General features: G+C 41.9%; 1 protein-coding gene across 1 annotated transcript; it reads right to left on the reverse strand.

Annotated features, from left to right (window-relative positions):
* Positions 1 to 3,463: 3,463 nt before the first annotated feature.
* Positions 3,464 to 15,060, reverse strand: FBXO40 (F-box protein 40; the record flags this gene model as incomplete). The annotated part of the gene is made up of 4 exons (XM_079763498.1): positions 15,014 to 15,060; positions 9,002 to 9,034; positions 6,198 to 8,111; positions 3,464 to 3,679 (listed from the first exon to the last, which is right to left on the reverse strand). The coding sequence occupies exons 2-4, from the start codon at positions 9,002 to 9,004 to the stop codon at positions 3,464 to 3,466; spliced, it is 2,133 nt and encodes a 710-aa protein (XP_079619624.1). The 5' UTR covers positions 9,005 to 9,034; positions 15,014 to 15,060.
* Between the last annotated feature and the right edge of the window lie 1,516 nt (positions 15,061 to 16,576).

Consider the following 16,576-nt stretch of genomic DNA (forward strand, 5'->3'; position numbering starts at 1 on the left):
ATTTAGACAGCCAGTGATGGGCACAAACAAATCACTAGCAAAGTATGGGGATGAGGAGAATGAGGACAGGGCATGGTGGGTTTATCCTAGCCCAGGCCATTGCATTCTATAAGGCCTGAGATAGGAGATGTGAGGCAAAATCAGAACAAAATCTAAATCAAAGCCAGAGATTTGGTTGGTGTAGGGAATCTTGTTAGAAAGACATAGAAGTCTGTGCTGTAACCAGTATCAGAAGTTGGGCCCAACTTTCAAAGATGAAGAAGAGAGTGGCAGCTAAGATTAGTGACCGAGCTCCAGGACTTCCTAAAGCTGTGAGCTGCCCATGTGCCTGGAGCACTGTGTCCCTCAGGCTTATTCCCTGGTTTTTTGGTTTTTTTTAAAGACACACACTCCTTTGTTTAAACAATGACTTCTATGCCAGTGAATCACAAATCTGTCTCTAGACCTACTTATAAGATTCACCCAGTTAGCCTTTCAGAGTGCAAAGCAGCTTTTATTGCTGCTCATAGGGACGTTGGGATTTCCAGTACACAAAAGTAAGCCATCATAGATATACACAATCCCCTTCTTCACTTCAGTTTTATTTGACATCACACACAGATCACAATTTTACAGAGGTTTTCTGGTTACATCTCCAAGTCTCTCCTTGCTTTTTTCACTTTTCCCTTTATTTTAAGACAGAAACTTCTTTTCCAGACCCCTATGCTATTAAAGCAACAATTCTACAGAACTGCCTCAGTTCTCCAGACCTCTCCCTCCACTTTGGCTGATTTCTACTCTGAACCGATTATCTTGGTGGTGATACTCCTCAAGGGCTCTGCTCATAGATTTCTCTCCAGCCAGGCTCCTATTCCTGGGTACAATGTCCCTTTCAGCTCCCCTCAGTGCTTCTTAGTCTGAAGCCATGTCTAACTGTCTTGCCTCTTTCAGATAATGCTTGCCGCCCATGCTACTCACTACAGCCTTATCTCACTAACCAAATCACCTTCTGCCTAAGTCAGTCTCATAAAAAGTTTTCCTTTTGCTCCAACTGTCCTCTCACCATAAAATGTGCTTGTTTGTGTAGACCAGTGCATATACTGTGGTATCCTGCTTTTCTGCAAGATATACAATTAGGTATCTTACAAAATGTGATGATGTTGATCGATTCAATATTGCTCTGAAGGCAGCAACAAGGAAAGGAAAGTGTGACAGAAACTGTGCAGCCCACAGAGCAGTGTGGCACTGTCCTGATTGCTCCCTGAGCCCTGCCTGCCCCCACCCACCCAGATTGCAAAGGGAAACCCTCTGCTCTCTTCCTTTCTCTATACTTCGCACCCATCTAACAGTAGCCCCTAATTTGTATCTCCCTTGGCTCCCCTTTCTTTCTTTTCTTCCAGTAAAATGAAAGACCCAGAATGGACTTTAGGAGCTTTCTTTTTTCATATAGGAAGGACTAGAGCCAACATGCATGGAACCCATACCTGAAGAAATCTCCCTTCTCCTTCCCCTCCTACTTTAGTGTTTAGTTGTTTCTAGTTACTCATCTTCACTGAATAAAATCTTAGCTCACACTCTATTTATATTTTTAGAAAATGATGCCTTATATACAAATGTGCAATATAAAGCAAACAATAAGAATGAGCAAAAATAGTTACATAACCGAATAGTACCAAGTGGTATATTCTACTGAAAGATGAGCATACTTCTGTTCTGGGACTTGCTCAACTGCTTCTTGACTCTTCTCAGAGGTGCCACCTACTTCATCTACACCAACTTCAAACCATGTTCAGAGAGAGATCCAGGCAACAACAAGTATCCAGATCAACTAGCCTCATTTTTGTTGTTGTTGTTGTTGGCTAAATTCTTTGTTCTCTACTTGCCCACAGTGTCTGTCCTCCTTTCCCTTCTTTCTCACTTGTTTGAGGACAGCTAGGACTGAGAAAATGGCACCAATTAAAGTGAGAGGGATGTAAACACAAGATAAATAGCTTAACTTTCCTGGCTTCAGCTACACTGGGAGAGAGCTGAAGGAATGTGCTTTTGAACATGACCCCAGGGCATAAAGGCACACCAAACAAAACAGCTCCACTTGATTCAATTCACAAGTTAATATCTCCATGTGTCTAGAACCTCCTTAGTAACTACAAAGCTGATGAAGTCATCACCATTGCAGATAACTATGTGTGAGATAAGATTTTGCTGTACTAAACAGCCGATCCTAACTTACTGCCACTGGTATGTCATCTTTTTAGGGCAGTGGTTCTCAACCAGGAGTGACTCAGAGGATATTTAACAATGTCTGGAGACAGTTTTGGTTGTTAACAGCTGTGGGCGTACTATGACTAGAGGCTAAGGATGCTGCAAGATATCCTATGACACACAGGACAGCCCCTCATGACAAAGATTTATTCAGTGCACAATGTCAGCAGTTCCCAGAAACCCTGCTTTAGGGGAGGTCAGTTTCAATTGTGTATTTTTCTTTTACTTTTGTTCTCATGAGTATCACTGTTTGTTACCCAAAACTAGCAGTGTCACCCATTTTTGACACCTGAAGACGACCAATAAAATGTAGGAACAATTACAGGGAACCACTATTGTCCCGTGACTTCCTTCCCAAGATCCCCAGGGGTTACTCAGGTGGTGTCTAGGACCTGGTGACTGGTGCCACAGGGCCTGCAGTGGGTGCTGGTGCTGGGCTATACAATGTTCTTCATAATCCTGACCAGAAGAAAAGAACCTTGACTCTTAAATCATTATTAAAATGTTTAAATGTAGGCTTGAGGCTTTTTGCCCTAATTTTCTCCATGAATATAGTGTGTCTTATGGACTCTTCATTTTTCAAAGTTTTCTTATATGTTGCCAAGATTCTGCACAACAAACTCTCTGACCTAATTTCTGCCTTTTATCCTTTGGTTTATCTTCAAGGCTGCTGTGCTCAGCCAAGGTCTATTCTGTAGGGCTGTGTTCGGACTGTCTTGGCTTAGGGGCAGTGTGGCAACTAACAACAGCCCTGGACTTGAATGTCAAGACAACCCCAGCCCCAGAACCTTCAAACTGTGAGCCCTTCACTGTGGAGGACCGACACCTTAGTCCACATCCCTGTATTGCCTGCCCCACACATTTGAATGTGCTTATAAACTCCCCCACAATAAAAGCACAGGCCCATACTGGTTATGGAATTCATTGCTCTCTCATTTCTAAGAAATTGGGCTTATCTTCCTCAATGACCTCGTTACCTACTTTCTCTTCAGCCTGATTTATCTTAGAAATAAAAAAGGAAAGGAATTAAGTCATCAGTATGGTACTATAGCAATTGTACAAGGCAGGGCTTAGGAAATTCTTAGACCTTGAAGGACAATGCATGTTCTAATACACCCAGATAAGCATATATGCAGTTTACAGAGGGAAGTTCCCCAAGCCACGCTCTTTCCTACTTTCAGTAACTCCGAGGAGAAATTCAAGAAGGGTGGTATCTGAATCTTTAGTTGGTTTGTCTTCCTTGTGGTCTGCCTCTAAAGGTGGTGACCAAGCTCTCTCGGGCCTGCTCCTGGGGCTGACACATGCTGGTCAAAAGAATTGGGTCAGTCTTGTGCTCTACAACATTGAAAGGACACGTCTTCAGGTGCTCGGACATGGAGGTGACTTCATTAAATTCCCAGCTGTTGATTTTAGAGAAGAGGCTGCTGAATTGCCAGATCTGTTGGGAAAGACAGAAGCTCAAAAGTGAACATTGGGGCAATACCCTCAGGCGAGCTTTATTTGAATGATATAAGGAAATGCCTTCTTGTTTTTCCTGGTCTCAGCTTCTAGGGGGTGGTTAGTGGCTGCTGCAGACAGTTCCTTTTCTAGCACCCAATTCCTAGTTCCCCCTTCCAACTTATAATCTTCCTAGCCAGTCATGCAGTTGTGTAGGAATGACTAATATTAATCTGCATATTGACCCCCCATTACCACTACTCCCCCCCCCACACACACCAGTTCCAGAATAGACAGGTAGTTCAAATCAGTACAATTAGTTTCAATGAGACTCAACTCCAGAACTTTTTTTTTTTTTTTGAGATATTAAGAAGCAGATTCTTGTTTCGCCTCTGCACTTGAACTGGGAAACAGCAGTTTTAGGAGTTGCTAGCAACCACCAGTGGTAATGGGGGGGTCAATATGCAGATTAATATTAGTCATATGAGCCACCAAGGGAACCCTATGTCTTAGAATGGAGCCATTATTAAGAAAGTAGAGATTTAAAAAGGAAAGAAAAACATCAATTGGGGGCATTTTCTTGAGCTGCTAGATCAAGCTTTACCTGAAGCTATTCCCTTTGGACTTTTTAGTTATTTGGGGGCCAATGAAGTCTCTTTATTGTTTATGTCACTTTAAGTATTCTAGTGTTTGAAACTAAAAATATTATAACATATAAGAAAGCTTAGAACAGAAATCTTAGTAGAAATCTAGGTGTCTGGTACTCAAACATCCTCTGGGCTTTCTACCTAGGATGTGGTGGCAAATTCCCTGGTTTTAAAACCTGGCTACGTGAGTAGGCATAACCTGGTACCATTTCAATCTGACCACTTCACCCTCAGTTTATTGCCATTGTTCCTATGTAAGAAAAGAGCTTTCTAGAATCTTAGAACAATTTCCCTTTTACTTTAAAGAGCCATTTTAATTCCAGAAAGAGAATTTAGTTGGAGTTAAAGGATGCTCCAACTAAATTCTCTTTTTTCCTTTCTGCAAGGAAATTAGTTTATCCCAAATGATATCCAAGAATGGGCAGTAATCATTTAATTGAGAACAAACATGGGCCAAAAAATAATGGAATTTCTAGTAAGTAAATGAAATTATTTACATCTGATTTTAAAGAGGAAGATATTAGGCAATTCTAGAGGATACAATTCCCAAAGGACAGGGCTTTAGTCTCACTCGTGCTTATTTCTAGCACATGGTTGGGTGGCAGTCAGTGTTTATTTAACACATGGATGTAGGCATGGGTATATAGGAAGAAAGGATCTTAATGATTTTTTGAAGAAGACTGCTCAGGGAATAAATAATAGTAAATATACACAATGTTTTAGACATAATTAATAAATATAGATGTAAACAACTCTAACTCCCCAATGCCAGTTTGCACACACCCACATATTGGGAAGAAACTCAACTGTGAAATTATGAAATTATTTACCTCAATGGGCACATAAATTTGTGGTTCATATTACCAACATATTTACCGTGAGAAAGTATGCTAAGGGCACTTTGGATACGATGAACTAGGAGTTTCACTTTTCTATGGTACAAGAAGTGAAAGTTAAGGTGATAGAAATTATAATACAGTTAAGCAAGTATAAACTGCGGGAAAAGGAACACATTTGATATATACAACAGATTTTTTTTTTAAACTTCAACAGGCATTTGAACTAGGGGAAATCATGGAGCAAATTATTTAAGAAATTATTTATTTTCAAAGTGCCTTAATAAAGGCAAAAATTGTTTAAAATATGGTTGACATGGGACTGAGGGGAATTTGTTGGCTATTGGATCAATCAGAGTCCAGGCAGGAAACAGATGGCACATTCAAATGGGGTCATTTGAAGAGTATTTTTTAAAGGAATGATATACAAATTGTGGACATGGTTTAGGAAAGCCACAAGAAATAGTGCAGTACCCAGACTTGGAAGGGAAGAAGAAGGGAGATCGTTGGACCAGAATGAGTCATTATGTGGAAAGAGCCATCTGACATAACCACCTGCAGTGGAGAGACATTTCCACTGCGAAGTGTCAGGGAGGGAGAATGCATGCAGGGAGGAAGCCAGAAGAATAGAAATGTCAACCTCACTCTTCTCCCTCCCTCCTGCCCGGCTCCTGCTGATACACTCCCATTAGGTTAACCTAACTGGAAGCTGAAATGCAAGGGAACCAGTTGAGGCAATCTGTAGAGATAAGCCTCCTGAGGGGAATGGGGGACAGATCCTGGTGGAGAAGGTTGAAGAATGGATGATATGAGCACACAGAAGATATCCAGGACACTTACATAGAGATAAACAGGCACTATCATTTGTATTGCCATTAATATGTTTATCAATCTGTCTTCCCTGGTGGACTGACCTTGAGCTCAGGAATTATGTCTTATTCCCAGTAGCTTAGTAGAATCCCAGTGTCTAGTACAGTGTTTGTCACACAAAAGGCTCTTCAATATTTGTTGAATGAATGAATGAGTGTTTACTTGCCTCTCTGTGGACTCTCCAAGAGGTGCCTCCATGGGAATACTTCTTCTTCTTCCATTGCAGGAGGACCATCCCTCTCTCTTGTAACAAAGTGGCACAGATATTCCTCATCAGCACAGACACCTGGGAGAGCTGGGACAGGCTGATGCTGTCCAAGAACCCAGCAATGTACTGCAAAATCTCCAAGGGCAGGCTGGTGAGAGAATTCTGGCCTTTTCCTCCAGGGCCTGAGAGATGGTTGTTCTTCCTCCCCTCATTCAGCTCTGAAGCAACCTCCGGCTTGATGGCAAAGGTCTTGAGCTCTTGACTATAGATTAATTTTGCCTTTTGCCCTGGGGGACGGAAATGGTTTTGAGTAAATGTACATCCTAAGTAGGCAAGGGGACACCTATGCTGGAACCAGCCATCGAGACATGACTGGATGTCTGTGTGGACATTCTTGAAATGCAGGGGGAATTCATCCCTCCTGAAGAATTTGTTGCAGGTGAAAGTGAAGGCAGAGCTGCTCTTGTTGTGTCTCCTGGTCACACACTCGCTGTGGAGTTCCACATGGAGCCCCTCTGGGTTGGCAGTGGTTAGGAGGTCAGCCAGCACTGTTCCAGAGGAAAACTGTTCTGGCTCAAAATTGTATGTCTGGGTAGCAAAATCCATGAATAGCCCGTCAATGCTTCTGGATTCAGAGATGACGTGACCTTTCAGTTCTCTTTCCAAAGCACACAGGAGGGTGGTCTTGATGAGATCTGATTTGGGCAGGTCCTCCACAGTGATCCCTAAATCTGAAGTGTCTACTGCCTTGTGTTCACTTGGCTTACAACTCAACATGGCATCTCCAACACGAGCCCGCTTCCCACAGTAGCTCACAGGAACTTTGAAGGTATACACAGTCTTCACTTCCTGAGCCTCTAGGTTGCCATAGACAAAGTCTTTCTCCTTAGGCGTACAAGCAGCCATCTGACCAAAGTGGATAAGCATCCTCCCATTGTGCACCAGATACATATTATAGTCCTTTGCATCCACAGCTGATTTCAGTCTCTCCAGAACACCATCCTGCCAAGGGGCAAGCCCTGTTTTTTCCATAGCTGCATGGTAGTCCTGCTGTCTCTGGTTTTCCTGTGATTCTTTCTCTTCGGCACTGGCCTCTCCTATCATGTTATTGCTGACGGAAGTCTGTTCTTTCCCTGGGCCATTACCGCTCTTGTTCTCACAGCTCACTGCTGAGTTTGTTAAAGCAGAGGCTGCGTGCTCCTTGCTGAAAATATTTTCCCACTTGCTAAACTTGTCCAGGTCCATCCCTTCTTTGGTTTTGGCCAACACCTGGCGTTCTTCTTGACTCAGTTCTGCCATCTCTTCTTTAGTGGCCGACAGGGGGCTATGTGGCACTAAACCAGCATTTGCTCCACCCACCGCTCCTCCCATTTCTTCCCAGCTGGCTTCACCATTCATAGTAGGTTCCTCCTCAGTGGGCTCTCTAGTTTCTGGGAAAAGTTCTACCATTTTCAAAGATCTGAAAAGGACCTTCTGGTCCTGGAGGGCCAGGGCTGTGTCCAAACACTCCTCACTGGGGGTCTCTTTCATGATGTTCTTATGAAGGGTTGTTTCAGAGTCTACATTTGGCCAGCGGTTCCACTCCATGGAGCAGCAGACCACGCTGGCGGGACACACCTGCAGGTGCTTGGCCAGCTTGTGGCGGGACATGGAAAGGGGGCAGCCATATTCAGAGTTGAGGCATGGAACCTGCTCTAAAGGGCAGAGGAGCTCATGCTCTGCCTCTTTGCACATGTGGAAGGTGGCACCACAGGACAGGTGGCAGTTTATCACCATGCAGGAGACATTGGGCTCCACGGGAATGTGGCAGTGACGGTTGAAGCATCTCTCACAATGCCTGTGCTGTCCCGGTGGAGGCCTGCGTGCCTTGCCCTGGAGACACCAAAGGCCAAGGGAAAGAGAAAACAAATGACTGCTGGGAGAGAAGCTCTATGTGTGACTGTGACTGTGTTTTTAATGGACTTATTTCCTGTTTATACGTGCTTCTTATAGGAACCTTGGAAAATATAGAACATCTTAGAGAAAAAAGCAAGAAATCACTCATAATCCCACAATCCAGAAATAGTAACTATAACTCTCTTTTCTGTATATTCATTTTATGTATATAATAGAGGTGTTTAGAATAGAAAAAAAACAGTGCTAAATGCAATGACGTTCAATCTTGACAATTATTATTTTTAAGTTGTGGATTATGGGTGATTTATATTACACAATTAATACTGTGAATGCAATTTTGCATCCTGCTTTTTAACTTGCTATTATAACATGAGATTAGTCTGTTTTATTAATTATTCTCTACAAACTTTCTTCATAATGGCAGTGTAAATTCCAGAATGAGAATGCTGTCATTCATTTAACCAACTACCACCAGGGGACATGCTGGGAGGACAGGGCCATGTCTGGTTTTGTCTACATCTGCATCCCTAGCACCTGTCACTGGGCCTGGACCATTGTAGGTACTCAATAATACACTGAATGAAGAAATGTTAGTCACTTACATTATTGCTGCATTTTTTTTTTGCTTTTTTATTTTTAAAGGTTTACTAAAAATTTTTGCTCACAAATCTTTCTTAGCTCTCTGCTTTTCTCCTACTCCATGTCCATTTCTTCTAGGTTCTGCTCTAGCAGCCCTGGTTTGGCAAAAAGCCAATAAAGATCATCAAACCATAAGGACAAGAATGCCAGCTGCTTAGGCTACAGGCTAAATAAAGCCTGACCTGGACCCCTAATATGTAAAGATCCAAGAAGGACTTAGTACTTACCATAGCTTCCGAATTTCTTCTTGCTTTATAACTCTAGGGGAAAATATAAAAATATAAATATGAATGATTAGTAAGAATTTTGGTTATCTATATTAATAGGGGCCAAAGAGACTTCACATACTCTATTTTAATTCCGTCCACCACCCTAAAGGTGTCATTGCCCCATTTTATAGTCAAAGAAATGGAAGCCAGAGAAGCTAAATAGCTTGTCCAAGGGTATATAGCAGCTAAGCGATGGAATCAGGTCCCAACCCAGGCCACCCTAATCTATGCTCTTTTCACTGACCCACACTGCCCTCTGATGGGGCATTCTTGCCAACCATGTCGTGTGTAACTTACCTTCCACTATCTACCAACAATTATCCTGACATTCCACTCTGCCACCATCCAAACCTGTTGCACATACAAACATCTGGTCCAAGTTGCCCTTGTAACTAGCCTTCTCTCCCACTGGGGCTTCATGTCCACTTAGAGGATTGCCTGACATCTGGCTTAGTCTGGGCAGTGCACAGGTGAAATATCTGTCACGTGTCCCTCACTGGTGTATTCAGCTGTGCTGTGGCTTGAGTAGAGCCAGACCCCTGAGGCCCCAGGAGCAGTGGGGACTGTGGCAAACAGAAGAGAAGTTACCCTGCCTTCAGGGGAATGTAGCTTTTGGGCTCTTGTCAGTTGGTCCCAGGTGGGAATGTGTTTCCAGATCTTCTGATTTTCCTAGAGAAATGAGGGGTGCAGATTTTTGAGTGGTGGTATATGTAGTGGTTACGAGGCAGATAGCATGGGATTCCATCCTGGCACTAGAAGTCATAGCTGTGAGACTTTGGGAAAGTGACTTAACCTCTTTGTTCATCAGTTTCCCCATCTGTAAAGGGAGGAAAATAATAGTACCTACCTATTGTGAGGAACAAATGAATTAAATACAGTACCTGAAACTCTTAGAATAGTACATGTCCCATAGGAAGTTACCTATACAGGTTTGCTATTGTAAATATTTTATATTTCATTATGTTACAAAACATTTATTACATAATATGTCAAGATAAAAAATCTTGAAATTTTAAATATTGGCAACTAATTCTTTTAAAACCTCTATTTAGGCCAAGGAAAAACATGTATGCGGCCTATATAGATCTGTGGTTGCCTGTTTGCAACACCTGGCCTAGAGAATTAGTAGCATAATTTCAGTACTGTGTTCGTCTGGGAAGGGGTTAGCACCCGAAAGTCATGTTATGGTGAGACGAGGAGACCTCAGTTCTTGTCCTCTTGAAGGAAACATTTCAATCAAGAGACAAAATGTAAAAAAGCAAGCAAGAATTTATTGACCTCAGCAAAAACACACTTAGGACAGTGAAACTAGGAAGGGCATAGAAGAAGTAGCAAGAGAGCTCAGGCTGGGCTGCTTTGGCTCACTGGGAAGTCAGAGAAAAGGGGGCCTTCGAGACAGGTTCGGGGGTTAGACCAGGATGAGCTGCTGCTGCCTATTGCTCCCCTGGTTTCAAGTCTCATGGGGTTCCTTAGAGGTTAAGGCATATGTGCCTGTGGGGGAAGGTGAGTGGAAAGGGAATGGCCCAGGCTTGCTCCCTGGAGGGAGAGTGTCCTGGGACCTCCATTTTCAGGGGTTTTAAAGGCTGGGCTTTTAGGAGAAGTCTTAGTGGCAGATCAATAGAAAATTCATCAGCTTTATGCTGATTGGCCAGAATGAGATTTAATCTCTTAATTTGTCCTTGGGTGTGGTTGGCAAATGGCACTTAATTGAATTTCTGTTTTCTGTCTCCCTGAGTAGGGTGATTTAAGCTATTTACCCTCTAATTGCGGATGAGAAGTAGAAACCATTTACTCTTAAGTGTCCTTGGTTTAGGGAAGATAGGATTTACTTGGTGGCTGCAAACTGCTATTTAACTATCTGTCTTAGTGTCCCTATTCCACTCGTCTTGGAATTTTCCTAGCTTCTTACTATGCTATAACTGTCAGAAGATATGCAGTATTTAAAATTTTTATTTTATTTTTTTAGGATTTGCCAATTCATTGTGGGTGAATTTTTCTTCAAATTTAAAATTGTTTTTCAAATATACAGAAAGAATATATACAATAAACACCCAAATATACTCCGCCTAGATTCAATAATTGTTAACATTTGCCATGTTTGCTTCCTCTCTTTCTCTCCATACACACACAATCACACATTTTTGGCCAAAACTCTTGAAAATAAGTTGCTGATATCATTTCACTTCATCCCTAAGTATCTCAGCATATATTTTCTAGAATAAAGACATTTTCCTTTATAATTGTAACAACATAATTTTACCTAAGAAAACAAAATAATTTTTAACATCATGTAACATGTTTCTCCAGATATCCCCAAAATGTCATATATATATTTATAAAATGTTTGGACCAGGCTCCCTTTAAGGTCAATTTATTACATTTTGTTAATTTTTTTAGCCTCTTTAATCTGGGAAAGCCCCCCTCAACTTTTTTTCAGAAGAGACAGATTTAAATTTCAAGGTAATTATATTCTGATTCTTTTAGGTATTCATTTGTTCATTCATTTATTCAACAAGCATTTGTTGATTACCTACTCTGTGCCAGTAATTGAGCATAAGGGTCACCTGGACTGCTTGTTAAAGTGGTTGTTAAACACTGTTGCTCATTAGAATAAGTGTTTGTTAAATTTTAGATCTGCATTGTTCAATATGGTAGCCACTAGCCACATGTGGCTATTTAAATTTAAATTGATAAAAATTAAATAAAATTAATAATTTAGTGCCTCAGGAATACTAGCTACAGTTCAAGTGCTCAATAGCCACATATGGTTAGTAGCTACTCTATTGGACAACACAGAATAGAACATTTCCATCTTCATAGAAAGTTCTATTGAACAACAATGACCTGAGTGAGAGGTGTGTTCTGGAATTCACATTCCTAACACATTCCCCATCTGATTCTTGGGCACTGGGAGAGCTGAGTGTGAAGGAGAGATCATGCCAGAGTGCTCTCTACCCCTAATAGTCAGCCTGGATCAGGAGCTGAAATCCAGAACATCAACCGGGTTCAGGGCCCAGTAGAAGATACATCAAAGTGTTAAATCCAGAGAGGGGGTTAGAAGAGTGAAAGGCTGTGATGGTTGTACTGAGATGGAGCAGAGTTAGATCGGGCAGAGGATATCTTTTGGATTCAAGAGTCCAGCTACTGGATCTTTTAACATACAATTTAACATTCAGTAGGCTCCTGCTATATTCCAAAATCACTCTTGGGGGGAAATGTCCATTGTGGATTTATTGTGGAAATTCATAAATATTAAGCTAAAGCATCTATAATTATTTGGTACTTAATAAGGAGTCACTTAACACTGTAATTGATGTGTCAACTCATAGTGGAGGGATGAAGTGGGAGGACCCAGAGTTAGAAACTGCTACATAGAGGATGTGAAGAAAGCTTGGATGGAGAAGACTGATGACAGTAGAAATAGGTAAGATGAAACAGATAGGAGACATTACAAGGGAAAATTAACTAACTTTTTTTTCTGGCTGGAGATGAGGAAAGAAGAGGAATCAAAGTTGATTCCAAGATTTAGAACCAAGAAGAGAGAATATTGGCTATAATTCTGAGAAAAACAGAATTCTGAAGTGGAAATTGTTTTGGGAAGAAAGATGAATCCAGCAAGTTTTTTTAAAAAAATATTTTATATGTTTTTATTGATTTTGGAGAGAGGATGGGAGAGGGAGAAACATCAATGATGAGAGAGAATCATCAATCGGCTGCTTCCTGCATGCCCCCTACTGGGAATTGAGCCCACAACCTGGGCATGTGCTCTGACCAGGAACTGTGACCTCCTGGTTCAGAGGACAATGCTCAATCACTGAGCCACACTAGCCGGGTGGGTCCAGAAAGTTTAACTCAAGTTGCTTCAGGTGCTGACAGATCTCATGGATGGGAAGATGAAGTGTTAGAATGTAGAGATTTGAGAATTATCCACTTAAAAATGAGAGAGGCCCTGGCCAGTATGGCTCAGTTGGTTGGAACACCATCCCTTACAACAAAGGTGGCAGGTTCGATTCTCAGTCAGGCACATATCCAGGTTGCAAGTTCAATCCACAGTCAGGGCATGTATAAAAGACAACCGATGATGTTTCTCTCTTCTCTCTCTCTCTCTTTCTCTCTCTCCCTCTCCCTCTTTCTCTCTCTGTAAAAATAAAAATAAAAATGGAAATAGAATTTAAAAAAAGAGAGAGAGAGAAAGCCGTAAATGGGGAAGTAACACAAAATAGAAATCTGAGCTTTGAAGTACATGGCTAAGTATGACACTTTGGGGACATTGGGAAGAAGTAGAGCCAGAGAAGGAGAGACCAGAGAGTTAAGAGTCAGCAGTACGTGGCCCAGATATAAAAGAAAGGGTGAGCCATAGTCTCAAATGCTGCCAGGAGGTTAGGAATAATGATGACAATGCAGAGCTCTTGCCAGAGCAAATGTGGCATTTCAGCTGTGCTGTGGGACCCTTGACCATTCAAAATATGGTGTTTGCTGGGAAGGGAGGGGAAAGCCATTAAGCACACACTCCAGTGTTGGCAAGTCCGGTGCCCTGGCTGGGAGAATGTGACCATCTGCTTTCTATTCATAAAATATATGAATTAATAAGGATGGAGTCTGAATGAGTCAGAGTCCCCTGCCGGTTTTTAGGCGGCAAAGAAGAGGCAGATCACAAATATATGAAAAAAACCTACAAGGAATGTCCAACCTCATATCTGCTTGCCTGGTTCTACCACAAAGTTGAGCCCAGTTTCTGAGAAGGGGAAATAGTTCAAAGATCTACACAGACCTACACAGTTCTATGCTCCGTGTGTGTAGGGAGCACTCTGCCCCAGTAGCAGAGATGTGTCTGGCTGGCAGGACAGTGGTGGTGAACTCAAAGCCCACTCGTTTCTTATCCTTTAGCATGATTCTTTATAAAGCATGATTCTTAGGAACAGTGATATTGAAACAGGAAATATTTGTGGTTGGAGCCTATTGCTCTCCATCTATTTGAAGTTATTTGAAAATATCCCTTTAAAAGGAAAGAAAAACAATTGCATATAGACAACAAAGATGCTACTATTTTTTTGTGTGTGTGTGTGTGTGTGTGTGTGTGTGTTTGTGTGTGTGTGTGTGTTAATGCTGCTATTTAAAGATCGACCACAGATTCTGGAGCTACACCAGATAAGTGACTTTGAGAGAGGGCATGTGCTGAGCACTAAGACACAGTGAGTAGAGATGACTCTGGAGAAGCTGGGCAGGTAAGCATAGAAAGGTGAATACTGTCTAAGAGCAGGCAGAATCACATCTGAACCTTTTGTTGTATATCTGGGGGAAATTTTTCTCACTGAGATAAAGGACAGTCTAAAATTCCTGACAGTCTATTATTGCTGGGTAAGCTGAGTGACCAATGGCCCTGGTTTGCCCGGGACTCTCCTGGTTTTATCACTAAAAGTCCCAAGTCCTGGGGTGCCTCTTAGTCCCAGGCAAACTTAGGCAGCTAATGGATCACCTGATTTGCAGCCAATTGTTGTTGCCCCAAGTTGATCACATTAGATATACCATTGGTTGTCTTGGGAGAGAAGACGCCCTGTTCTCCTAGCCTCTATGCCAGTGCAATGACTGGATCCTTGTCCTCCAGGGTGTTTGTCTGACTGCTTAAATTGAGTAATTTCTCTGCATTTTGGATGTCATGAAGAAAGAGAAACAAGATTCTAGCACCTAACATGTACTTTTACATAACCTCTCGCTTAATCCTCACAATGACCATGTGAGATGGGTATTACCATTTCCAGTTTACAGACAAGGATTCTGAGGCACAAAACCCCCTGTTTATCTGGCTTCAAATTCTGTCCTGTTTGCTAGATCACACTGTGTCTTTCCCTTGGAGATCCACAGAGACATGTTGTGGTCCATCCCATGATTTGGAAGAAAGCAAACCCAAGAGTAGAGCCTATCAGGGGGAGGGCCTCTCCTCCTCCAGTTAGGACACAGAAAGGTACCTACAGATACAATCTTCCCAAATCGTAGAGGAGCCGATGCTCTTCATTAAGAAGCACCTTCATCCCCATGAGGACTTTTTTTTTGTCCTTCTCTGGACCATGCTCATCCTGTGCCCCATCTGAATAGAGGAAATAAGAAGACTATCCGGGTCCCATGGATTTGCATTGCAGGGACTACAAATGTAAAAGTAAAATTTTTAGGGTTAAAATATGTACTACAATATGGATTCTGAGTTTTAAAATGAAACACCTACTAAATCAAATCACATAGTTCAGTGGTCGGCAAACCGCGACTCGCGAGCCGCGGTTTGCCTCTGTTGACTAATGAGTTTGCTGACCACTGACATAGATCATTGTAACTCTTCACTGTGAAAAAGTTGACAAAATTCTATGCCTGAAACAACCTAAGGTTATCCAGGTGCCATTTCCTCCTTAAGTTTCTGTGCCCCTCTGCTCACCTTTAAATTCTTGCTTCCTCTCCAAAAAGTCAGTGCATTCCCTCCTCTTAAAAATGAGTTTCAATCAAGTCTATGGCCAAACACTGCCCCCAAAATGTGTTTGAAAATTCTCCTGTCTAGAGGAAACAGTCAATATAATTTAGACTTAAATAGTTCAAGAATCTACAAAGAATTAGATTTTGCTGGTTGTATTGGATGCAGTTTAAGTGGAATCTGAGTAGTTGAAAGGACCTGGTACATGAGTCTGAGGGATGGATATTTCTTTAAAGGAATAGGGAAGTATTTAGAACCTGGCAGGGGAGCAGAAACTTTATTTGATGCAGGCTGTGGTGCTGTATGGACCATTTAGAAAGCAGTAACTTAATAAGAAAGGGTAGGTCAGCTAGAATAGTGGTCCTTAAAGGGTGTACTCAGATCAACAACATTAGCATTACCTGAGAACTGGTTAGAAATGTAAATTCCTGGGCCCTACAAATCAGACCTACGGAATTAGACCTACTGAATCCAGCTGATTCTGTTGAAAACTCAATTAGAGAACCACTGAGCTATTGAAAATGCTTGATACTTTGCACCTAATCACAAAGGAACTATTGCCCAATTAGCTAGGAAGGCCTTGGAGAAAGATCTGAAAAGGCAGTGACCAATCCTTCCTTCCTTCCTTCCTTCCTTCCTTCCTTCCTTCCTTCCTTCCTTCCTTCCTTCCTTTCTTTCTTTCTTTCTTTCTTTCTTTCTTTCTTTCTTTCTTTCTTTCTTTCTTTCTTTCTTTCTTTCTTTCTTTTCTTTCTTTTCCCTAATTTCTACCACCACTGCCTGGTCTAAGCACCATCATCTCTTATCCAGTCTGGTGCAATAACCTGATAATCAGTTTCACTCCTCCCATCTTGTGCCCCAGAATCTATATTCACCAGCAGAAAGAGTGATTTTAACACTAGGTCATTACTGCCACTTAAAATCTCCAGTGGATCCCCATCACAAGGAATAAACTCTGAAGTCCTTATCTTGGCCCACAAAACGTAGTGTGCCCTGCTCGCCTCTTTTATTTTTTTCTCTTTCCCTGGAGCACGTAGCTCAAGCCTGTTGCTTAATTCCAGGTAGGGCCTCTCCACTTG

Source organism: Cnephaeus nilssonii (assembly GCF_951640355.1).
Source record: "Cnephaeus nilssonii genome assembly, chromosome: 3".
In the NCBI taxonomy this organism is placed as follows: Eukaryota; Metazoa; Chordata; class Mammalia; order Chiroptera; family Vespertilionidae; genus Cnephaeus; species Cnephaeus nilssonii.